General features: G+C 33.4%; 2 protein-coding genes across 6 annotated transcripts in view; one reads left to right on the top strand and one right to left on the bottom strand.

Annotated features, from left to right (window-relative positions):
• JAZF1 (JAZF zinc finger 1) overlaps positions 1 to 25,727 on the top strand; it is a 374,269-nt gene extending 348,542 nt beyond the window's left edge. Inside the window, exon 5 of the mRNA XM_087429126.1 lies at positions 25,417 to 25,727. Coding sequence (XP_087285252.1) covers positions 25,417 to 25,518 — 102 coding nt within the window. The 3' untranslated portion in view covers positions 25,519 to 25,727. The remainder of the gene's footprint in view (positions 1 to 25,416) is intronic.
• TAX1BP1 (Tax1 binding protein 1) overlaps positions 1 to 26,868 on the bottom strand; it is a 77,275-nt gene that overhangs the window by 23,975 nt on the left and 26,432 nt on the right. For all 5 annotated transcript variants that reach the window (XM_087429114.1, XM_087429108.1, XM_087429109.1 and 2 more), the window contains exons 6-13: positions 17,591 to 17,739; positions 17,417 to 17,507; positions 13,913 to 14,098; positions 8,666 to 8,890; positions 7,967 to 8,113; positions 6,322 to 6,445; positions 4,766 to 4,869; positions 2,173 to 2,298 (exon numbers count right to left, since the gene is read on the bottom strand). In XM_087429114.1, coding sequence (XP_087285240.1) covers positions 2,173 to 2,298; positions 4,766 to 4,869; positions 6,322 to 6,445; positions 7,967 to 8,113; positions 8,666 to 8,890; positions 13,913 to 14,098; positions 17,417 to 17,507; positions 17,591 to 17,739 — 1,152 coding nt within the window. The remainder of the gene's footprint in view (positions 1 to 2,172; positions 2,299 to 4,765; positions 4,870 to 6,321; positions 6,446 to 7,966; positions 8,114 to 8,665; positions 8,891 to 13,912; positions 14,099 to 17,416; positions 17,508 to 17,590; positions 17,740 to 26,868) is intronic.

Below are 26,868 nucleotides of genomic sequence, written 5' to 3'. Positions count from 1 at the left end.
TCCATTTCAGGCTCCTCAAAATCTAGCTTCAACATGTCTCTCAAGTCTAATCTACTCCATCAGACATTCAAGTCCTATTACTCAAGACTGCTCACAGTCCTCAGACAACGCTCTCCACTTCTGACCTCAAAACCTGTATTAATGCCTTTCCATCTGTTTAGAATGCAGCTTCTTTCTTTTCCTAGCTCTGCTTCTCCTCCCCTCCATTGGTCTTTCAAACGACTAGTTTCTCCATAACGTCTAACTCCTAAATATTCCATTGGAAACAGCCCTAAGGTACTTAGACTTATCAATTTCATGAAGAACTTCATCACATTTTGCCTTGTATGGTGAGTGTTTGTGTCTAACTAGTGCAAAATAAGGGAAAGGGCACTAAACAAAAAGCCAAGTATCTTTACCAGTTGCATAACCTTAAATATGTTGTTTAATCTTGATGCTCTTTTTCTTTGTTGAGGAAGATTTGCTCTGAGCTAAAATTTGTTGCCAATCTTCCTCTTTTTTCACTTGAGGAAGATTAGCCCTGAGCTAACATTTGCACCAGTTTTCCTCCATTTTGTATACGGGTCACCGCCACAGCATGGCCTGACAACTGGTGTAGGTCCGTGCCCAGGATCCGAACCCACAAACCTGGGCCGCTGAAGTGGAGTGTGCCGGACTTAATCACTACACCATGGAGCTGGCCCCTCGATGCTAATTTTTATCATTAATGAAATAAAAATATTGTTTAGCTTCCCACAGGTTTGACAGATAATTACCTAGATTGTGAATGTGAAAGAGTTGTGAATATCACCATTACACGTCTAGCAACTATTGCTAGATTGTAAGCTCCTTAGCACAGCATTGTGCCTTACTTATATGATCGCCTACATAATATCTAACATAGTGCTTTATATATAATAGGCTTCAAAAAATATTTACTAAATCATTTTTTCTAGTCAGTATGCAAAATAAAATTTCATATAAATTTGGTATTCACACTTTATAAAAAAGGGAAGTTGTCAGCCATTAAAAACAATATTCACGGGGGCCAGCCCAGTGGCGCAGTGGTTAAGTTCAGTGCGCTCCACTTCAGCTGCCCAGATTCACAGGTTTGGATCCTGGGCTCGGACCTACACCGCTCATCAAGCCATGCTGTGGTGGTGATCCACATAGAAAATAGGGGAAAGACCGGCACAGATGTTAGCTCAGGGCCAAACTCTCACAACCAAACAAAAAACCCACAGTATTCACAGGGATCCTAGAAACAATAATAATCTCATGAAACAAAAGTTTCAAAATTTCATTCTGACAGTAGATGAAGATAAAAAAGAACCACCAGTAAAATTACCTTGGCCTGTAATATCCCACCCTCTCCAGCCCCCAAGTGATTCTAGGGGTCTTTAAGAATATTACCTTTAAAAATTAGATTATAGGTACATTAGCAATGATATAGAAAAGTTAAATCATTTTTAACTTCCTGGTCTTTAGTTACACAAAAAATATGCAAACTACATATACAAATATATCTTAATACATATAAGATTACACTTTATTTCTTAGAGGAAAAATGTCTTTCTATTTATTAAATAGCCAGACAGCCTACTAATTTTTTTCTCTAACATTCTTACAAACATCATTTACCATTTGGGCGAGTTTGTTGCCTAATGTTACAGTGGCAAAAATAATCTTCATTAATTAAGATTGTATCATTTACTCTGCAGTATTTCATTTAGGATCACAAGTAACACATTTTGGTGGTAAATTTGAAAACTCTAACACAAATTTTTTAAATTACTGATCATATATTATTGCACTCCCACAAAAATGTCAAGGCCCTTCAATAATTTTACATACACATTCATGTTTGTTTTTAAGTGAACAAGAGGATAATGAAATGATCATTTTTTATCTTAAAAACTAAGTCCGATTAAAAGACATAATTTTAACAGCCATCTGAATCCACAGCATTAAAGCCACAATGGCAATGCATATGAGTGTCCATTTTCTCAGTTCATAGTTAATGAACTAACTATATTCAACTAAATATATAGTACATTTTTATTTATACATGAAATACTATCCCAACTATCCATATTAAAACTGCACATTAGATTGATAAAGATTATATAAAACACATTTTCAAAAGTACCAGACCAGATACTATGCCTCTAGTTATACAAATACTAAACTTACTTTGTAATTGTCTTCTACTTCAGCTAGTTCCAGTTTTACATTTTCAGCAATTTTTACTTGTTCTTTCCATTTCAGCTCCATTTTTGCAAGTTCATCAGCATATTTATTGCATTTTGTTTTCTCATCCTAAATGAAATTAGCAGAATTACCAAAATATTTTAAATCCATATACAGCCAATATCTAGACAAACATAATATGTGCTGAATGTTTACGACAACACTTTTGTAACAGTATAAAAATTGAAATAACCATGTCTGTCAATGGAAGATTGAATAAATCATTTTAGATCTACCAGTGAAATAGTATATATTTATTTAAAAGAAAAAAGTAGATCTTCAACTTAACAAGGAAAAATGCCAAGATACAATAATTGAAAATAGCCAGTTGCAAAAACAGAATATATAGTATAATCCTATTTTTGTTTTAAAAGTTGTTTAAGACAATTTTATAGGATGTCTATGTAGTGTTGTGTAGAAAAATATACACCAAAATAATAGCAGCTCTTATCCCTGGGGATCAGGATCCTGATAGTACTTTTTACCGTCTTTATTTCTATAATGCCGTTAAGATTTCACAACAAGCATATATTACTTTTGCAAAGGGAAGTAATGAAAATCATGTACTTATAATGCCATTGTGTTTCCAAACACTGATAAATAAGACTCTGGGATTTTCTAACGAAGACAATCTCTAGGTTGACTTCTTATACACTGATCTTCTCTACAACCCAGAATGTTAAAAGGAAGGACAAATTATGACAAAAATGTAAATTGGCCAATTTCATTTTGAATGTTTTTGTCCAAGGAGAAAGTTTAAAAATAGGCTTTGAGCAATTCAATGGAGAAAGGAAAGTATTTTCAACAAATAACGCTGGATAAACTGAATAACCATACTATACATTCCATACCACATCATACACAAAAATAAACTTAAAATGGTTAACAGACCTAAATGTAAAACCTAAAACTATAAAACTTCTAGAAGACAAGATAGGAGAAAGTCTTTACAAGTTGGATTAGGTAAATGTTTCTTAGAACATAAAAAGCACAAAACATAATCGATAATCTGTACTTCATCAAAATTAAAACTTTTTCTAAAAATACCATTAAGGAAATGAAAAGGCAAGTCACAGACTGGGAGAAAACATTCAACATGTATCAGACAAAAGACTCGTATCCAGAATAAAGAACACCCACAACTCAATAGTAAGATGAACAACACAATTTTTAAAATGGCAAAAGATTTGAATATTCACAATAAAAAGGAATGAATTACCAATATAAGCAATAACATGGATAAATCTCAAAATTATTGTGCTTAAAGAAGACAGGAAAAGAAGAATACATACCATATGATTCCATTCATATAGATTCTACAGTGGCAGAAAGTAAGCCAATGGTTTCCCAGGGATGGGGAAATGAGGGAAGGATGAGTTGCAAATGGGTACAAAAACACTCTGGGGAATGGAAATGTTCATTACCTTGACACTGTGATAGTTTCATGACTATATATGGCAAAACTGATCAAACTGCAGACTTTAAATATGTGCAGCTTATTGGATTTCAACTGTACTTCAACACAATCGTAAAAAAAAATGTACCTTGAGGAAGTTTTTAGCTTGAAGGAATATTCTGTTTTCCTTTTAATAATACTGTATGAGATTTTTAAAATATTCATCCAGAATTGTTCCAGACTTAATGAAAAATAGTTTAGTCCTTTATAACAAATACTCTGAACTCAAGGGTAAAACTATACTAATCAACCCTTCTACAGAAGGAAGGCTCCTCTAAAGCAACAAAAATGTTCAGTTTAAAGTTCAATTAAAAGATTACATTAAATTAATATTATTTAGAAAGCAGTAACATAAAATATTTTAATTACTATAGCAACATTGAGCTAATATATGAACTTCATTCTATAGCTCTAAATATTATCCCTCCTCTCTCCACATGCAGAGAGAAACATACACACAAAAAAACTAATTAAACAAAACTCACATACACAAACACAAAACACCTTTTCTTCCCTTCTCCGAATCAGGTATAAATGAGAAGCATTTTCCCTTTGTCCTTTAAATACTCCAGGAGTGAATGCTACCAAGACAGTTGCAAAACTGAAATGTTTGAACAATACAGTCTAAAATAATCAAAGTAAGTTAACACTGTAAAGGCATCAATTTATTTGGCTAACATTCCCTTTTTCCACTTTGCAAATCTGGTCACAGTCAGATGTGGTAAAATTCCTCGCTATTATTACAGTAAATGTAAATGGAGTACTTTCCTTTTATGAAGTTCAAACATTTTCCATGTATCCTTATATGAAGACAACAGACACTAATATCCAACCTCATTAATTACTTGCTCATTATTAAGAGAAGGACATTAGGTGAACAGAAAATAATAATTTTAGGATCGTGATTTTATATACAGGCTACATGAACAGATACACAGAACAATCCCCTCTCATCATTTCAAAAGTGAAACTAAATACCAGTATATGAGTATGAAAAAGAAACTCTAGGATATCCATCAATCGATTACACAAGCCATTACATTTGATACATATCTTTCACTTACAAGGGAGATAACTTACCTGCAAGAGTTGTTTACATTTATTATACTTTTCTGTTTTGTCAGCAATTTCTTTGGTCATTTCACAGACTGGTCCCTTTGTTATAATGTCAAAATCTGTCTCAGCTGTAACAAGGCAGAAAATAAGATTTTGCTCCTTATCTTATCATCCTATTCAGAGTAACTTAAGGGTCAGTATACTGTGAACTATGCTAAATGAAATACCAAAGGAGAGAAACATCTATTTAAAACATCTATTCATACACTAAATAAACAAAGAAGGATAATATAAACTCTAGATGAGAATTTTTTAACTGTCAGTTTGGCCAGAATTAAGTTCACATTCAATAATGAAAGGATCATTATTTTATTTTTTTTAATTAGCCAAAAATAGTTCTATAATAGCACAAAAATTGTTCTCTTTATGTAAGTGAATAGACAGGATAAGCAGAAAAGCCACACTCTTCGAGACAACATTTTAAATCATTTTTCTAGTCCTTCAGTACTATTCACTAAGTCTTTATTAAATACTCAATAACACCATTCTAGTTACTACAGAGGATGTACTGAAATGGAAGGCAGGATCCTGTTCTACAGTGGCTGAACCTAATTAAATATTTAATAGTATAGGAAATTTACAATACATTTAAAAAGTCTAAAATATCAATTATTCCAAACACTACACAAGGAAATACACTTTTAAATACTCAAGTACTTACTTTTATTATTATCAAATCATTAACATAAGATAAAAAAACAAATTAGGTCAACTGAAAACCTAGAGTTAATTCAAATTTTCATGTTGTTCATGTATTCACTATATCGCTCTAATCTGTTCCATAAGTTAATAAACTAATAAAACATTTAACTTATCCAACAAGTACACTAATAAAGAAAGTACCTTATTGATCCAAAGCAGCCAAAAAGAAAAGAAAGAAAAGAGAGAGAGAAACATGATTTTATAAGTTTTTCCCCCTAATAGAATTATACAATTAAAAATTCAATTCTTGGCTTTTGTCCTATAGCCCAAATGCTATAAACATTTGAGCTTAAAAACACCAGCTGGGGCTGGCCCCATGGCTGGATGGTTAAAGTTCCACACGTTCTGCTTTGGAGGCCCGGGTTCAAGGGTTCAGGTCCTGGGTGCAGACCTATTCCACTCATCAGCCATGCTGTGGAGGGATCTCACATACAAAATAGAGGAAGATTGGCATAGATGTTAGCTCAGGGCTAATTTTCCTCAAGCAAAAAATAAAAAGAAGATTGCCAACGGATGTTACCTTAGGGTGAATCTTCCACACCAAAAAAAAAAAAAAGACAAAAACAAAAACAACCACACCAGCTCATTTAACATTTGTGAATATTCTCATGAAGATAAATACTAGTTCACAGTGGCATTTTGTATATTCACCACATGCATGACTTTATCTTACTTTTAGACCCTTACTTTCCCTTTGCCTCAAATCCCTCATTTCTAAGGATTTTTATAAGCTCCCTAAAATTTCTATACCTGGAACAAGGCAGAATAAATACTTTTCAAGGCAGGACACTTGACACAAAAGTCTAAAAGATCTTTACCTGCAGAAGGTGGTGGCTTTACATCTATAGTAGAGGCAGTAGTAGCTGGGTCTGTGTTTATTGAGGCATCATTCACTTTCTGCTGAGTCCCAATTTTCTTTGTGAAGACACTATTGTTATTGGCCTATTCAAAATGTTAACAACAAATTGTTAAATGAGTTATATTTCCTTCCTTCAGTAACTGTGTAAATAATAATCATATGAAGAAATCCTGGGGGCCGGCCCCATGGCTTAGCAGTTAAGTGTGCGCGCTCCACTACTGGCAGCCCGGGTTCGGATCCTGGGCACGCACCAATGCACTGCTTCTCCAGCCATGCTGAGGCCGTGTCCCACATACAGCAACTAGAAGGATGTGCAACTATGACATACAACTATCTACTGGGGCTTCGGGGAAAAAAAAGGAGGAGGATTGGCAACAGATGTTAGCTCAGAGCCGGTCTTCCTTAGCAAAAAGAGGAGGATTAGCATGGATGTTAGCTCAGGGTTGATCTTCCTCACCAAAAAAAAAAAAAAAAAAAAAGAAATCCTGAAAAGTCCACAAAACTGCTATTGCCCTAAAGGCCAACAAAGACTTAAGTTACACACATCACTTTACTAACTGACCTAGATGTTAAAAAAGAGAAAAGCTTTATTTTGTTTTTTCTTGTGAAATCAACAAAATACCACCAAAACAAGCCATTCACAGAAATCTCATAAGTTTTCTACTACAAAGTCATAATATACTTAAAGGCCCAAAACCAAAATCTATACACGTGTCATACTTAAAGTATAATGTTTCTTCACAAAAGCCTTCGTACTCAATGACATGCAGTTCTTGCTTCTCATTTTTCAAAAAATAAGACTGGGAAAACATCATCTGTATACAAATAAAACATCTTTACAGCAAATATTGTTTGCAAAGAGAACTGTGGCATCATTTTCAACTTCAGGTTTGTTTTTTTGTGTGTGAGAGGAAGATCAGCCCTGAGCTAACATCCGTGCCCATCTTCCTCTACTTTATACGGGATGCTGCCACAGCATGGCTTCAACTTTAGGTTTTAAATATGTTTCTTCACTTCCAGGACTCCATTACAAAGCAAACCTTGTATTTAAGTACAATTTCAGGACCCACATTAAAACACACATCAAAAACAGAAACATTTTCTTTGCTTTTATTAAATCTGTCTACCCACTCTCAAATGGAATACAAAATAATTAGCTAACACTTTTTAACTCTTCCTAATCTACTGGATATGAATAGGATGGAAGAACTAAATAATGACAACTGAGAAACTATCTAAGACCCCAGGGATGATCAATGGTGAACTCCACTGAGGACAGGAGCCACTGTCACAGGAGGGATTCAATTGTATTGAGTTTTTAAGTGAAAGAACTTAGTGGGAAATGGTCAAGAAGAGAGAGCGCTATCTCCTTTTTTTTTTTTCCTGCTGCTGCCCTTGCTTCTTTTGTTGGTTCCCCAGCAAATAAAAATTCCAGATTTTTTTTCAAAAAATTATATCATTACAATAGTAAGCCAATGACTTGAAATTAAGCAGAGATAAATTATACTCAAAAGGCTGATATTTAGAATATTATATATTTGACTTGCACACAAAAATATTTAAAAAGGAAATATTTTACTATGTGTGAATTCAACTATACTTACTGATTGGTCTGAAAGTTTATTTATTTGTTTTTGGAGCCTCTGGCATTCCTTGAATTTTTCTTTATAATGATCTGCTGCCATCTGAAGACGAAGTTTCAGATCTTCAACTTCTCTTCTCAGTTCATGTTCCAGTGTATCACTCTTTTCCTAAGAAAGAAAGAAACAAACACTTCCTCTAAGAAAAAGATAAAAATCTCATAACATAGTAGTAAATCCCAATTTCATTTTCACTTTTTTCTTTCTGGTTTTTAATTTTTATTTGTTTTGGAGTTTTGGCTACAGAGTCACATTAGCTCTCCTAATAATTCCAGCTTTATATTCTCAGGACTAAGGTTAATTAAAAAACTACAGAAGAATAATCCACTTCCTGAGGAGCAAGTACTACCCTGTTAAAAAACCGTAATACCATTTTATGCAGCTAGTAAATAAGAAATTCCAAACAAAGCACTATATACCTGACATCAGAAAGTTTAACAATAATAGAGCAGCTTTTACTGACCATTAGGAATTGGCTTACAGAACTTTTTCTTAAAGCTTACATTAATTTCAACCCAAGAAGTTACAATGACTAAACAAAATGAATAGAAATTTAAAATTCTGTGATCAGGAATCTGACCTGTTTTAACATAATTCATTCTCTTTCGTGAGTTCATAATGAGTTTTTGATCAAAATAGAAATTCAAAATTAACCCACTTTACCTGTTCCTTTTTCACAGCATTCAGTTTAAGTTCTGCCACTGTATCAGCTAACTGCTTTTTTATTTTCTCATTTTCCAAGCGTGCAGTATGCAGATCTGCCATCGTTTTATCTCGCACATTTACCGCATCACTAAGTTCTTTAGCCAGAAAGACAACTTCTTGCCGAGTTGCCTGAACCTGTTCCTCTGCTTTACGAAGCTGCTCCTTTAAAAAAAATGTATCTTCCTGAAGAAGAGCAGAAAATATATTTGTAATTAAACCATTCAAGTAAAAAACAGAAGCAGAAACAATTTTTACTCATATTTCAACAGATACAAAATTTTCAATTAAATATTGCTTTTCCATTTACGACTTAGATGACGTATATGTCTATAAGAAACATTAAGATGTGATTTTGTTTTAGAGTCCCCCAACCCTATGCACTGGTATCACCACTGCTACTTTATATACAGGAGAAAACTGAAGTATGGGAAGTCGGGTGGCATACTCAACGCTTAAAGCCCTGGCTAAAATGAGACTCAAATAAAGCTCCTGCCCCCCAGGATCTCTCCAGCTGGAACTACTGACCCTCATTTATTATGATTACCAATAAAAACAATTTCAAAAACTTCTTTGTAACACCAAAAATTTTGGTTAAAAGATGTTTCTTACTATCTAACCTAAAACATATCCAATATAACATTAATATACCACTAAATATCACTATGAAAACAGAACATATTTAGAACTTAGTTTTAAAAGAATATATTGATATGCAAATAGCAAAAATGAGGCACTGGAAAAATGAAAAGTAATTAGCATCTCTTAAAAAACCTAAAAATATCTTTAAGAAGTTAAAATTGCCACGATAAAATTATTTTCTTTAGGGCCGGCCCCGTGGCTTAGCGGTTAAGTACGCACGCTCCGCTACTGCTTTTAAAAGAATTGCTTTTAAAAAAAAAAAAAATTATTTTCTTTAATCTTAACCAGACATTATAAGCTCAATAAATCTACTTTATTCAACTTTATTTTTATCTCTGTACTAAAAATAATGTAAACTCAGAAAAAACACAACCTATTCTTGGTTTTTAAATTGTTAGCTCCTTAGGAGGAAATGTAAATGATTATTTATGTAATGTTGAAGTGGATAAAATCTTTGTAGGTATAACATTAATAGACCTAACTATGTAAATATTGTCAGCTTCTATACGTCAAAAGGGAAAAAAGCAAAGAAAAGTGAACTAGAATTATTTGTAATATATTCAAAAAAGGTATATAAATACTCTGATATAAACATTTTTTCTAATCAGTAAGAAAAACCTGAAACCAAAAAAGAAAACTGGAGAAAGGCATAAAGATGAAATTTTTTTAAAAGAAAAAAATGGCTATTTTGCATACAAAAAATTATTCAATTCATCAACAATCAAATAAAGAAGTAAAAAACACCATTCATCTTCTTTCAAATTGACAAAGATTAAAAAACAGTAATACTCCAATATTTGGAGGGGTTTAGGAAAATGAGCATATTTACAAACAGTTGGGTTTATATAATCTGTAAGTGGTACAATCCTTCTCATGAGATTTTTGCAACTTTCATCAATACCTTTAAAAAGCATATGGCCTCTGATCTAACAACTTTATTTTCATGAGTTTCTAAGAAAATTATTAAAGGGTATTGATAGGAGTTTAGCTTGACAGAGATTCAGTAAAATATTAAAATAATGAAAAATTATTAAAAATCAAAGTGTCTAACAACATGGGAATTCATTATAAACTATGATATATACTCCACACCTTGAAAGTCTACGCAGTCATTACAAACAGCAACATTATCTCGTACGCTGTTGGTGTATTAATTTTTTTGAAAGGCAATTTGAAAATGATTCTGAAAATATAAACACTTGGCAATCACACTTGGAGGAATTTATTCCAGATTTATACATGTGCCCTAGATATCTGTACAAGGATGTTTACTGCAGCATACTTATAATAGCTAAGGACTGTACATAACTATAAACAATTACACACTACACAGCTGTTAAATAAAAGGATGGATACCATGCAGAAACATAATGAATGAGGAACATCTATATGTGTACTCATACTGCAAGATGTCCAGATATGCCATTAATTTTTGGAATATATATTCTCATTTTTGTTAAAATATAAATATTACATGTACATTCATAGACTTCCATAAAAATTAAAAATTCTATAATGATAAGATCCAGGAAAGGATGAGGGTTTACTTTTTACTTTGTACCCTCATGTACTGTTTGAAATTTATTTTTTTATAACCATGACCTTGTACTGCTTTCATAATTTAAAAAAAAAGTTTTAACAATTAGGAGTCATTTTTCCCAGGTATTTCCATACCAATGTTTTTCCTTACAGAAGTCTTGCTTAAGTAGGAAAGATGCTTAAGATAAATTTTTAGCATCTCATTAAGTAATAAATAATCAAATATATTTTTCACCTTTGTATTTGCCATTTGCTACATTAAATCCCCTGAATATTAATTTGGGTCTTATTCATTAATTCTAAATTTCATGCACATCTGATGTTTTAGGTGTTATATTAACTATGCCTGAGGGTATTTAATAGCAAACTACTGAAAATAACATAATACTCATCCATAAAAGTTAACGAATAAATCAAGGTAAATCTACACAATGTAGTATTAGCCATTTTTAAAAAATCAGGAATATTTCTATGAATTGATAGGAACGATTTACAATTTATATTGTTCAACGAAAAAAACCCAGGTGGAAAAGAGTACCTATAGCATGGCGCCTTTTTCTAAGAAAGAAAGGGATAGAGAAGTGTGTGTGTGTGCAGGCACATCCACATAAGCTTATTTTTGCAAAAAGAAACATAAGAAGGATAAACTGGAAACTAACGAAAATGTTTACCTATGGGTATAGGTTAAGAAAGGAGTTTTTTAGGGAAGGGACTGAGACAGAGTAAATTTCTTTATATCATTCGGAGTTTTGAACAATGCAACTATTTTACATATTCAAAAAATAAAATTAAATCAAAAGGTTAGAATAAAAACAAATCTTAAAATTAAATACAAACAAAAAAATAAATAACTGCATTACAAATTCCTAAGTATGTTAAAAAATTAATTCAAGTAACTTTTGAACATGGTACCCTGTGTATCCTTAGTGAAATATATTCTAAGAAAACAGAGCCGGAAAAGATCTTAATTTTATTTGGTAGACTTATTGTTGGAAGTGGTAATGACATAATAATTCTGAAACTACCGATGTGTGCAGCTGGATAAAAAATGAATAAATATAATGATGTTTTAGAAAGAAGGGTTCTCACACTGGGAGAAGAGATACATAAATATGGAATGGAGGAAGATAAGGAAGAACCTTAACGTAGTATATTTGAATTAAAGATATCAATATAAAGACTTAAAATGTCTGTCCAATGAATGTACAAAGAAGCAACAACTCCTAGTAGAAACAGGATCTAGTTCTTGGTTTCCAAAATATCATTTCCTACTGAAAAAACCAGGGCTCCTTGGAGAAATGGCTAATACCAGATCTGGGGCAGAACCTAAGGCTCTAACATACAGTTGTGCCACAAAGCAAAGAAGTATTCAAAGCATTAGGGGGACATATCAAAAACACACAAAAGCAGGTTTGAAAAGGTTCTCCCTGGCTAAATATGGGACAATTTGGGTAAGAAAAAGAATAATAATGATAATGTATAATACACTGAACAAAAAAGAACCCCTAAGTCCATAGTGTTATAAAAAAAGGGGAGGGGGCAACAGAAAACCTCCCCATTATAAAAGAATACTTACTAATAAATGTAAGAGAAATGATCCAATTTTTTAAATCACCATTTTGCAATCATTAATCTAATAACTGATGTGGGTGAGGATCATCAAGGGATAAAAACCATTGAGTGAAAGGCTATAGGAGAACAGGATGTTTGCATGATCTCAAAGTATAATCCCAGAGACTACTCAATAACCACAAAGAGGAAAAGGCACAGATATAATGGAAAGAGAGGCAGACATAACTTTAAACAAATGATTAAACCTAACATCATCAAGAATGGAACTGACATTATGTGACCCGATATGACTGCAATACAATATACAAAACATCATCTATACCTTTTCTTGCCAAAAATGTTTGACCTCCATCTAGTCATGAGGAAACAACAGACAAATCTAGATTATGGAACATTCTCTCAGACAAGCCTGGATTCTTCAAAAATATCAATGTCATAAAAGACAAAAAGTATAGGGGCCAGCCCCGTGGCATAGCGGTTAAGTGCGCGTGCTCCGCTGCCGGCGGCCCAGGTTCGGATCCCGGGCGCACACCGATGCACCGCTTGTCAGGCCATGCTGAGGCGGCGTCCCATATAAAGTACAGGAAGATGGGCACGGATGTTAGCCCAGGGCCAGTCTTCCTCAGCAAAAAGAGGAGGATCGGCATGGATGTTAGCTCAGGGCTGATCTTCTTCACAAAAAAAAAGTACAGGGACACTATTCTAGATTACAGTAGACTGAGAACACAACAATAATCAAATTAACGTCTTTGACTACCTCTGGATCAAGAAATTTTATAGGTTATATATAAAAAATATTTGGGACTGGGCTGGCCCCGTGGCGTAGTGGTTAAGTGCTCAAGCTCTGCTGCTGGTGGCCCTGGTTCGCATCCCAGGCGTGCAGTGAGGCACCGCTTGTCAGGCCATGCTGTGGCGGCGTCCCACATAAAGTGGAGGAAGATGGGCACAGATGTTAGTTAGCTCAGGGCCAGTCTTCCTCAGCAAAAAGAGGAGGATTGGCATGGATGTTAGCACAGGGCTGATCTTCCTCACAAAAAAATAATAATAATAATAATATTTGGAATTTGAATGTGGACTAAAACTATATACAAGAATGAATATTAGCATATCAATTTTAAATTTCTTAGGTGTGATAACAGTATAATGATTATACAGAAGAATGTACTTGTTGATAGGAGAGACACTGTCAAGTATTTAGGGTGAAATGTCATAACACCTGCAACTGACTTTCAAATGGCTCAAAAAAAAGGCATATAAGGGGGGAGATAAAGATGGCAAAATATTTGATGATATATATGTATTCATTCTTCTGTTCTTCCAACTTTTCTATAAGTTTGAACTTTTTCAAAAAAAAAGTTGGGAGGAGGGGAGATGGAAAATAAAAACCACCATACCGTATATATTTAATAGAGATACGTTTTACAATCTTCAAATACACATTGCAAAAGTACTTACCTTACTTGAGGTCGTAAGCAAGAAAGCCCTTTGCAGATTTTCTTTTTCAGCCAAACAGAACTGCAGTCTGCCAATCTCCTCTTTGAAATGAGTAATCATGCTTTCTTTGTTCCCATCTAAATTCTTTAAAGTCTGGACCTCTGACACAAGCTTGGTATTTTCTATTTCTGTATTCTTCAAATGTACCTGTAACAGTGTTTGAAAACGTCAAAAATATTCTAACTCGATAACCTGAGTTAGTCAAACTTTAAAATACCACTGTTTATGTCTAACCCAAATATGATCAAGGGAAGAGAAGACTTATGAGACTAGGAGTCAGGAGACCCAAGTTCCACCAAATGACTAGCTAAGTATGTGGGAGCAGATCACAGCTTTTCTGAACTTTTTAAAAAAAATTTTCCATCAAGACTAATTCTAAAGTCTTTTCCTTTGATTTAATCATTTTAAGTTCTCTTTAAAATTGCAAATGAATTTGGTTGTTCTTTTGGGGAAACAGATTATGTTACAAGCATATTCAGATATAAAGGCATGACTAGATTCTGGAAAACTAAAGGCATACATTCAAGAACAACATCTTACAATTGAATTTTTTGTTTGTGAAAAGTACTATGTCATTTACTTCCTGTGTGCCTAAAAATATATTTGTTGATTAATCAACCCAACTATACTGATTTTCCCAGGAACTCTGGCTGCTGCTGCTGCTCATTTGCTCACAACAGACATACAAATCAAATTCCCTAACTGAAATTACAAAGAGCACAGATATCTCGTTTGCACTATAAAGAGTATCTTGCTTTGGTTAAGAGTACCATAGAAAAACAAGTTAACATACTTCTTGCGCTTTGCTCTTTAATAGTATGGAATGCTGAAAGACTAATGCCTGTTCACAAGGATAGAATATAACTCCGGATTCTCTGAAGGTATCAGCAGCCAAGACCTTTGCAGCATCACTTTAAAAACACTACCTAATTTTCACAATCATCAGCTCATGAAAGTGTTGTACCAATTTCTCTAAATTCTAATAGGACAGCGATGAGTCACATTATCCAACAGGGGCCAGAGGAGAGAAACAAAAGGAATTTCCCTGGTTATTTACATCAACAATTTGGAAAGGAAAGTATGTTTCTGAGGTTAACAGCATAGTAGGAGGTCTTATCGCACTCAGTAAATGGAAACTCCATGCTAAAAAAACACAAAACAAAAATCCCAAGGAAGAGTTTTACTTCCAATATTCAAGGTACACATATTCAAATGAAATACTGTTCATAACACTGGGAGGTTGGGGGAGAGCGTATTCAAATGGAAATTTCAATGTCACTTTGATCCCAACTGCTAATGCTAATAGAAAACTGGAGATACTGGCACACTGTAAAAGAATAAATCCCCAAGATACCTCATCATTTCCCTACCTTCCTCCCTGCCAAGTCTTTTGCAAAGGACTCCTCATTCAGGTGTACAACAGAGACACAGAAAGTCTTTGCAGAAAGGGAGAAAAAACAAGGGATTTAGAGCAGTAAAGGAAAAATAAATGCTGGATATACCCTAAAAAGTGCCTGTAACCCTCTATAAAACACCAGAAGTCCTGTTCTCAGGATTGAAGAGAGAAAAGAAAAGCAGGATAGAAGAGAGAAAAGAAAGGGCTAATCATGATTACACCTCTCTAGCATCACTGGTTTACTTACGACCTTCCTAAATCCCTCCCAATACTAACTAGTATGCCTTTATAATTCATTTCATTTACTACTGAATTAAAATGATTGAAGACACAGCCATTCTATTTACTTTATTATCTCCCACTGTGCTAACAGAAAAACAACATGGAAAGCACTTAATTATCTACAGAAAAATAACGCCCAGGTCTTTTCCTGGCAACAAAACTGAACATTCTCACTGAAATTCATAGTACCATTAAATAAAAAATTATTACAGATGCCAATTTTCACTTAGTTAAAAAATGCTTTATAACTTAAAAAAAAAAGCATTTGAAGGAAGTTCGTAAAAACACTGTGTAAATGGTAATCCAATTGCAGCAACTCTTCCTCTAGATATCTGCATTATTTCTCTTTTTCACAAAATCTTGTTCAAAAACTATACGTTATTTGTGGGCACTCTTCCTTAAAGAGTCAAATCAGAAAATCATCTACCAGTGAATCTTCACTATTTTTCTTCTTGTTTGGGCAGTGTCTCTCTCTCTCTCTCTCAATCTCTCTGGGAAAGAGCTGTTCCAAAAAATAGAATGGGTACAACCCATGACATGCAAAACGTCCCTATCCATGCTCTGCTCTGAGGTACACAGTGGATTCAATATTTTTTTAATTCTTATCTTTAAAAAAAAACACAAGCCACCGCTACAAAAAATAAGAAGGAAAAAACCCACTGGCGATACAACAAATCACATTCTAGTTTCTTAATGCAAATATTGTGACTCTCAAATACTGAAAATATGCAGAATTGTATGTTTTTATCTTTAATCAAATATATACCATAATATGAGTGTTGTCCTTTTATAATCTAATCAAGAGATTGAATCTAACAAATAATACTGACTTAACTCAGAATGTTCTTGAAATTCCTCATTTGGAACTGCCTTCAGGAATGGCTTATGAGCCACCTAAGATAAATAAGTCTCAATTTGCATCCAAAACATTATTGACAATTAAGCTAAGTATCCTATTTGAGAATCACTTAAAAAGGAAAGGAAGAAAAATTTCAAAAGGTGAAGATTTGTTAGCAGTGAGAATATCTTTTTTAAAATAACAGTCTCTGAAGATATTCCAAAAGTCAAATTCTAAAACATGATGATCATCACTGAAATAAATTAATGCTCTCTCTAAGGTTTATATGTTCTTAAAAGGGGAAAATAATTATATAAATTCTGGTAAACAGGTATCTTGTTACCATTTAAACTTCTCTGACTTATTATACATTACTGCTAAGTATCTGAAAACCAGCAAATTAATCCCCTGAAAACTAACTTTTAGGGACTATACACAATGAGGTAGTTTTAAAATATGTCCCCAAATCCTTTGATACTCCTCTCCTCTAGAAATGGAGCCTAATTCCCCTCTCCTTGAGTGTCAGCTGGACCAAGTAACTTGCTTCTAATGAAGAAGATAAAGTAGAAGCATTGGTATACAATTTTGGAGACTAGACCATAAAACGCACTGTGACTTCCTCCTTGCTCTCTCTTGGATAGATCACTGAGGGAAGTTGGCTGCCGTGTCATAAGGACATTCAAGCAGCCACTGAAGAGGCCACATAGCAAGAAACTGAAGGGGCTCCTGCCAAAAGTCATGTGAGTGAGCCCCCTTGACAGCAGATCTTCCAGTTCTAATCAAGCCTTTAGCTGACTGCAGCCCTTGCCAACATCCTGACTGTAACTATACAACAGACCCTGAGCTGGAACCACTAAGCTAAGCTGCTTCCAAATTCCTGACCACTAAGTTTTGGGGTAATTTGTTACACAGTAATAGGTAACTAATAGAAATGGAAAAAATAAATTACCTTATAAAGTTCCTTCTCATCCTTTTCCGTCTTCAACTGACATTCAAGTTGTTCTCTTTCACATTGTGCCTTCCTGAGTTTGTCCTTTAAACTGAATTAAGGTCAAGTAACATTAATATAGACAAAAAAACTTTGTTAAAACATAAAGGTATTTTTTAAAAACATTAGAAATACCTGTCTAATTCAGTTTCTTTTTCAATTGCTTTATGTGTCACTGACACAATATCTTCCTCAAGCTGGCGAGCTTTGGACGTAGCATCATCGTATCTCTTCTTAAACTCTTCATTTTCCATTTTTAAACTTTGTGATACTTCAATAAGACCCTTAGAAACAACAACAAAGTATTTTGAGAGCATAGAAACATAATTAGTAAGACAAATGTGCATATCTTTAATAAATCTATGTATTCTTAAATTTTTAATCCCACATTTGTCCCCTCCAAAATTTATAAGCTAAGACTAAAAACTAAACCTGAATTTGTAACATACATTCAACTTTTCACATACTAAATTAAACAATTATTAATTTTTTTCCTGGACTTTTCATACACACTGTTTGTTGATTTCACTAACTTCTCCACCAGAGGGCAGGCAACAAAAATGAGAAAAAAATTTAAAAATTAGTCACTTCCATTTTTCACATCTCGCTTTTCAATGCCACCCCAATGACAAATCAGGTTTCATATGATACCACCAAGGTTAACATCCCCTTCTTCTAACACAGATAAGTGCCACCGATAATTACACCAAAGCACTAAGTTAAGACATATGCCTAAAGAAATGTTCCTCATGTTCCTGCCACTGTGACTCAGAGGCCTGAAGAATATTCAAAGAAACTGAAACAAATAAAAGAGAGATAATACATAAAATTTATTTCTATTTAAAATAGAATATTCTACTTTAAACAGATAATTTAAAAGTTTAAAATATTTTATCACATCAGTTAAGACAAGTAACTTATGAGAACTTGATCAAGCTCCTCTCTAAGCCTGTTCTATAATTTGTAAAATGGAGATAATAAGGCCTTTTTTGCCTGGTTTATAAAAATTATGAGAATCAAATGTAACAATGCATATGGAAGTATTGCATTATGGAAAACTATACATCAAAAGAATTGATAAATTAAGACAAATTGTTTTTGTTAAAAAATAATTTTCAAATTTCCCACTAATAAAAGTACTACCCACCTATCCAACAAAAACTAAAGAAAATCACCATTTTGCCAATTTAAATGTATCAAATGTTATACGGTATTTATAAGTCACTTTGATTTTCATAAAGTAACGCAGCCAGATATTTTACTTATAGGTGGAGTATCATTTTAAATATCTTGCTAGAATTTGAAAAGTGTTTTATATTCCATCTACATTTCATTAAAAAGCTTATCACAATGGTGGTCACATACACTCTTCTTGGTTTTATGTTTGCTCAAAGCAAATGTTTGCCTTAGTTAATGTGCAATATTAACCAACTATTGTTATACAAAACTAAATGCTTTTCTGATTCCAATACCACGACATCAGAGAGAGCAAATAATACTTATTCCCTCTGCTATAACCATTGTCAATATTTAATGATTCTTGTAAAATCTGACAGATTTATAAAGATAGCCAGAGAGGTTTCTAAATAGTTTTTACATTTTTTATTTTTAGTTTTACCTAATGTTCTCTTGGCACTTGGAATAGGCTACAGATTGAATCCGGGTATTTCTCCTTAGGACAAAGACTAGATGGCCCAGAGGCAAAAACTAGGTTCTGATTCTATAATTAATGAAGTTCTGTAATGGGTAAATAACCTTCTAAAAAATGTATGGGGCAAGAACTAGACAAGATTCATAAGCAACTAAATGTAAAATATGAACTAACTGCTTTATCTATGAGTCAGTTAACTCTACAGTAAGTCACAAATTAATCCTAACTATAACTTGAGAGTCTTAGAATCTTTTTCTGGTGCCTGTAAAGGCACATGACAGCTTCTCAGTGTCCAAGCCTATTTTCAAAAGGCACGAAAACGCTAAAGTAGGGATTCTTCTTCAGGCCTCTAGTTCTCATGTCTGAGCGAAGCGTAAGCATCTTCATCGTGCCTAAGTCTTCCTTAGCATGAAAATGGCATCAATGCCCTTAGCATACATACAAACAACTAAGAATCATGCTTTCTTTAAAAAAATAACTTTTCTTAGAAGAGTAAAATCTACAATACAATCTTTGAAAAACACTTGAAATTTGGGATAAATATTCATTTGCAAATCATGCCAAAAGAGCATCATAATTCTAATATTAAAACAGAGAAAAACTTAGATAAGCAAGTCTGCTACGTTGTGCACCAAGATTAAGAACAATTAGAAAAACGGGGGCAGAAGGAGATTAAGAGATTTGGGCATTTCAGATTCATGCAAAAGATTTCTCCCCCTCCTCCTAGGTTGAAGAATCACTGCTACCATGAGCCACTATTACCAATTCTCCCACATAACTGTCAAATATGAATAACCAGATAAAAAAACTGTAAATCACTTACTTATGTGGCTAAACATGCACTAAGAATTATCTAAAGTAACTGAACACATTTATTCCCATGTTAAAAAAAAAAAAAAAGACAAAATTAACTGATTACCAATGAATACATCTGAAGAAACCAGATACAATATCACTGACAACTATCTAGAAAAAAGTATGGTATTCTGGATTCAAATGTACACAGTGGTAAAATTTAGTAAATTAGTACCTGAATACTCTAAATAGCAAATTATTCACAAAAAGATTATGTTATTTATGGAAACTGCTAGTAGATTTTAAAATAAATCTTACTCATCTGACTTAATCTGGCTTTTCTCAAATACTCTGCTTCTTGAAATCAACTAAAATACTGAGCTATGTAGATAGCTACACAGAATATAAATGCATCTTATCTGATTCCTAGAAATACACCAGACAAAAGTATAAAGGACAACAATGCACAATAACTGTCTTCATGGCATTAAAATAATGGGCTAAAAGGAAAAATAAATAAATAATAACCATAATAATTAGGCAATTACTGTTTCATTAGCATTGCCCCCATAAAAACAATCTAAGTTGCAGTTTGGCGTTTTGTTTTTATAAACTAACCTGATAGAAATCATTACTTCAGCATATTTATTTCAATTTATTTTACATTTCTGAATTTAAACATCTTTAAAGGTCAAATATTCATATAACCTCTTCAGTAATAAACTTCAAATTTATCTTGAGAAAACTTTATACTTTTATTCAAACAACAACAAAAGCAAGAAATTCACTAAGAAAATTTCCATGAAGAATAACTATTGTTCATATTCCAAGAGAGCAAAGTTTAAATACAATAAAATGTAATGAGGGCTACTTCTACTAACTAATTGTAAAAAAATCTTCTATGAGCAAATATACTTAAATTCTATTTATAAGAAAATACCAGATCCAAAGGATTAAATATTTTGGTTGAAGTAGAGGAGAGGGAGGAAAGGCTACAAATATATCTAGTATCTAAATGATTACCTTTTTTTTTTTTTTTGATGGGGAAGATCAGCCCTGAGCTAACATCCATGCCAATCCTCCTCTTTTTGCTGAGGAAGACTGGCCCTGAGCTAACATCTATTGCCAGTCTTACTCCTCCCCCCCCCCTTTTCTCCCCAAAGCCCCAGTAGATGGTTGTACTTCATAGTTGCACATCCTTCTAGTTGCTCTATGTGGGACGCAACCTCAGCATGGCCCAACAAGCAGTGCGTTGCTGCACGCCCGGGATCCGAACTTGGGCCACCAGTAGCAGAGCGTGAGCACTTAACCGCTAAGCCATGGGGCTGGCCCCTAAAAGATTTCCTAAGCATGTATACATTCCACGGACAAGTAACTGTTAACATGGGGTTTCATGTACATTTTTAAAGAGGCAGGGAATAAGAATAAAAAATTTAGGATAGCATAATTTTATTTATATTAAGTTGTCTTTTATTTTAATGAAATCAAATGGTTTGTGTGTGTTCTGTTATAATGATCTATATTACACGTGCATATGTAACATAAGTTACACATAGACAAATGGAACAGAATAGAGCCCAGAAATAAACTCATACGTATATGGTCAATTAATTTACGACAAAGGAGCCAAGAATATACGAGGGAAGGATAATCTCTTCAATAAATGGTGTTGGGAAAACTGGACAGCCACACGCAAAAAAATGAAATTGAACCACTACCTTATACCATACACAAAAATCAACTCGAAATGGATTAAAGACAAATTTAAGACTTGAAACTATAAAACTCCTAGAAGTAAACATAAAGGGGTAAATAAGCTCCTTGACACTGGCCTTGGCAATGATTTTTTGGATTTGACACCAAAAGCAAAAATAAACAAGTGGGACTACATCAAACTAAAAAGCTTCTGGACAGCAAAGGAAACCATCAACAAAATGAAAAAGCAACCTCCAGAATGGGAGAAAATATTTGCAAATCAAATAACTGATTAAGGGGTTAATATCCAAAATTATACACAAAGAATTCACACAACTCAGTAGCAAAAGAAAAAAATTCAGTTAAAAACTGGGCAGAGAACTGAATAGACATTTTTCCAAAGATGACATACAAATGGCCAACAGGTCCATGAAAAGGTGTTCAACATCACTAATCATCAGGGAAATACAAATCAAAACCACAATGAGACATCACCTCACACCTGTTAGAATGGCCATCATCAAAAAAACAAGAGATAACCAAGAGGTGGCAAGATGTGGAGAAAAGGAAACCCCTGAACGCTGTTGGTGAGAATGCAAATTGGTGCAGGCACTATGAAAAATAATATGGAGGCTGCTCAAAAAATTAAAAATAGAACTACCATATGACCCAGCAATCCCACTTTTGGGTATAAATCCAAAGGAAATGAAAACAGGATGTAGAAGAGATATCTGTACTTCCATGTTCACTGCAGCATTATTTACAACAATTAAGATATGGAAACAATCTAAGTGTCTGTCACCGGATGAATGGATAAAGAAGACATGGTACAATATATACAATGCAATATTATTCAGCCATGAGAAAGAAGGAAATCCTGCCATTTGCAACAATATGGATAGTCCTTGAGGGCATTGTGCTAAGTGAAATAAGCCAGACAGAAAAAGACAAATACTGCATGGTATCACTTATATGTGGAATCTAAATAAAAAGTCAAACTCACGGAAATAGAGTGTAGAAAAGCGGTTGCCAGGGGCTAAGGAGTGGGGGAAATAAGGAGAGGTTGGTAAAAGGGTACAAAGTTTCAGCTATAAGATGAATAAGGTCTGAGGATCTAATGTATAACATGGTGACTACAGTTAATAACACTGTATTGTATAATTGAAATTTGTTAAGAGAGTGGAATTTAAATGTTCTCACAAAAAAGAGAGATAAATATGTGAATTGATGGATGTGTTTATTAACTAGCTGGGAGGAATCCTTTCACAATGTATACATATATCAAATCACCACAATGTACACTTGAAATATCTTACAATTTTATCTGCCAATTATACCTCAATTTAAAGCTGACAAAAAAAGAAACAGAATGGAAAATACTCAGTGATACAAGTCATATGAAACAAACTATAAAAAATGCTTCATCTTACTCTTCAGTATTAATCTATACAAAGATTATGAGCTCGTTCAAAGTATATATAAATATATTTTAGAAACAAAATATTATGAATTTCCTGAAAGTATTACTCAGCAAATCAGATACAAAATGAAAGTAATTGGCTCTAAAGAAATTTATTGCTATATACACATAAGTTATAGCCATCGCCCCGCTAAACATTTAAATTAAGGCTTTGTGTCTTTTTTTCTCAACGACAATCAGTAAAAGAGAATTAGAAATTCAATAATATCATAACTTCAAAATTGATTTTCGGGAATTTCACCTATGAGAGATACATAAGCAATTGGGGCAATTCCATATATTAAGCAGTTTAAATGTCTTAAACTACCTCTTTCCAAAACCAGGTATCCAATGTAATGATAAATAAAGCTTTAGAGAAGAGAAAGCCAAAAATATAAAGATAGTCGAAGAGGTCCACACTAGCCAGAGCCACCATAATGAGAGATCTTTCATGTTCCTTCACTCCTATACCTGTGATAACTCCCAAATGCCTGGTAATGTCTCAAAGTACCCTACCTAGTTTGTGAAACTTAAGAACCAAAACAATATGAATATATACAACAGTTCATAACAAGTTCCTTATATCATTTAAGCAATATTGTTTTAGTATCCTCAAAAAGAATTTAGTTTAAAAATGCCTTGAAGTACATCTTAACATTATCAACATTCAAGATAAGAATATAATTTATTTTATGGAAAAACTCATAGTTTAGGATCCAAAAAATTATAAACTAAACCAAAAAACTTAACAGAGTCACAGCCTATTTTAGTCCTATTTGAAAAACAAGATTCAATATCACTGGTTCCCTGAGCCTCAATTTTCAATCTTCTGATTTTCAAATATGTATCTAGCACTCCAACAAAACAAAACAAACAATGAAATATGTATCTAGCACTCCAACAAAACAAAAACAAGAACACAATGAATATACACACAAACTGCTAATTTTTACATAAGTCTAATAAAGGTAAAGTTGGGGTAAAAAAAGACTAATCAATACAATGGAATATTATTTGACAATAAAAGGAATGAAGTACTGATACATACTACAACATGGATGAACACTGAAAACACTGTAAGTGAAAGAAGCCAGTCACAAAAGGATACACATTTCCATTCGTATGCAATGTCCAAAATACGCAAATCCATACAGACAGATATTTAGATTAGTGGACTAGGAGGGGAGGGAAATGCAGAATGACCAAAAATAGGTACAAGGTTTCTTTTCTTTTAGGAGAGATGAAAATGTTCTAAAATTAGGTTACGGTAATGGATGCACCATTTTGTAAATATAATAAAAATCATGGAATTGTATGCTTTAAAGTGGTGAATTTTCTGGTATGTAAATTACATCTCAATAAAGCTAGTTACATCTCAATAAAGCCGTTTTTAAAAAAGATCAATTAGGCAAGCTCTCATCTTTGGCCCTCAGAGGTAGAAGTATAGAGTGTGATTAAGAGCAGTGGCTGCAGCCAGACTGCCAGCTTTCCCACTTACAAACTGTTCAGTCATAGGCAGGTTAAGTAACCTCTCTGTGCTACCTCCATAAAATGCAGATAACAGTGCCTACTTCATACGACTGAGTTAACATATGTAAAAACACTCAGAACAGCACTTGGCTTACATTATTACATGAGTTATTTTTATTAATTTGCCTTTTACAGAGGAGAAAACTCCATACTTATTTCAAGTTGAACTAGCAATGAATGTAAAAATTATCCTTAATAATGAAAACAGAGTTATTTTTTAAACCTAGGGTGTACAAGAATATACATATCACATTAAAATAATCTAGGGGAAATGCAATATGTAATTCATAGTTCTCCATTTATAAACATTATTTGGTTTCAGTTTTAATCTACTTTATAATCCTACTTTATTCCTTCAAGCAGCAAATCACACAAAATAACCTTAAATATAATTATATGCAGCACTTTAACCAATCTGTTTTGATAACTTTAACATATCCAATTCTTTTAAGTTACAAAATAAGAGCGTTCTCTCTGGTGGCATTTTACAATGAGAAAAGTCAATGTTTATAAAAGATGAAAGATTTTATTTATAAACATTTAATTATTATAAACATTTAATTGTCTTAGTATTTGTCAAGTATTGAATGGATAATAAGCTAATCATATTATTTTACAAAACACTGAAAATGCAATAAATTTCTTCTATCATGAAGAAACTGAAAATCTCTACCAATCGTTCCTAGTATACTGTCCATTATAAAATTTTAATTGAAACTGCAGGTGATACATCATAATAGTCCTTCAGATATTCAGCAGTTTATATACTCAGTACCTCAAAGAGTAGAACTTTAGAACTACTATATTAAGATTTTTTTTTTTTTTTTTTAGAATTCACACCATGAAATGGATTTAAAACAAATACCAAGAAACATCATGGATTTTATAAGCCACCCAACTAAGACAAGTTTGAAAGTTCCTGAGCTGTTCTAGCTACCCAGCAGGCCTGCCTGATTAACATGGAGACTGAATTTTGGAAGTAAAAAGCAAATTCATAAAAAACTAGAAGCCCTGTGACTAGTAACAAAGAAAAACTGTCTCCTGACAAGTACATCATTTTATCCCCAGAAATAGGCAACTGCCAACACACAACTAAGAATTTTTTTTTACATTATACAAGTATTACTTTTAGAATCTGGGAGAAATGCTATGAATTTCCATTCCTCTTATGATACTATTCATATTTTAGTTCTCCCTTCATGATTCTCTCGTTCATCATTATGAAAACTAGTAAAACAATAATAGCTACTTACATTCAGTGAGAATTTACTATCTAACAAACACCATTCCAGGTCCTTTTTTTCTATAGTATAGAGTATCATTAAAAAAATCACTTCCACATACTTCATCTTCCCAGAGAGTATATCCCAATGCAAGAATGGCAGCAGAGAAGAAGTCCTCTCCAAGATTAGTGGCTAACATCAAGATTTATGATTTGCCATAAAAACTTCTGCTAAAGACCTTTTCTGGGTACCACAGCCACAATCTCCTACAAATTTTGCTTCATTAATCCCCTCAATCTACCACTTTCTCAGCATAAAGACTGTCAGAATAAGCTTTAGTTTTATCTGTAGTGCTTAACCCCTTGTCACCTGGACAGCAGAGAGAACCTGAAACTGTTTTAAATCTCAGCTAATACTCAACGAGACCAGAGGCATAACCTGATGTACATGAGTAATTTCACACAACTGAAGGCCTATCATTCCATAACTCCTATTCTCCCAATCATCCACTCTTCCCTTGGATTTCAAGATGATTAGAGTCAAAACCTCAAAGGCCACATTTAGGGGTACTCTTGATCTCACAGGCTAAGTACATGCTGTAACGGGCTGTTTTCATGAATCATATTGTATCTCACCTCCACCGGTCTGGCTTGCAATAAAGTGAAAGAAAAAAGATTGGCACTCCATTTTGAAAAACTGCCAGATCCAGGTACAAAGAATGAGAGAAATGTGTAAAGAATAGAGGGAAAAAAGAGTAATAACTATACAAAATAGCAAGGGAGTTATAACAATTGACTAAAAATTTTAGCTAAATGTCCTAATAATCAAGGTAGGCACATACGATAAGATTGTATCATATTTTAATATTTGGTATACTTACTTAAAAAGTTCAAATAAAAAATGTAGTTCCTTAACCAAAAAGAATATCCTGCTCCTACTGCAGGATACTGCTACTACAGGATTCCAAGCATTCCCCAAGAGTAAAATTGGGGGAATAACTGTATATTTTAAACTAAAAAGTATAATGGTGGGGCCGCCCCGTGGCGTAGCGGTTAAGTGC

This window comes from Ceratotherium simum, chromosome 1, assembly GCF_057802395.1.
Source record: "Ceratotherium simum simum isolate JZ-2026a chromosome 1, ASM5780239v1, whole genome shotgun sequence".
Classification (NCBI taxonomy): Eukaryota; Metazoa; Chordata; class Mammalia; order Perissodactyla; family Rhinocerotidae; genus Ceratotherium; species Ceratotherium simum.
The sequence above is the reverse complement of the archived record's forward strand: the minus strand, read 5'-3'. Positions and strand labels throughout refer to the sequence as shown.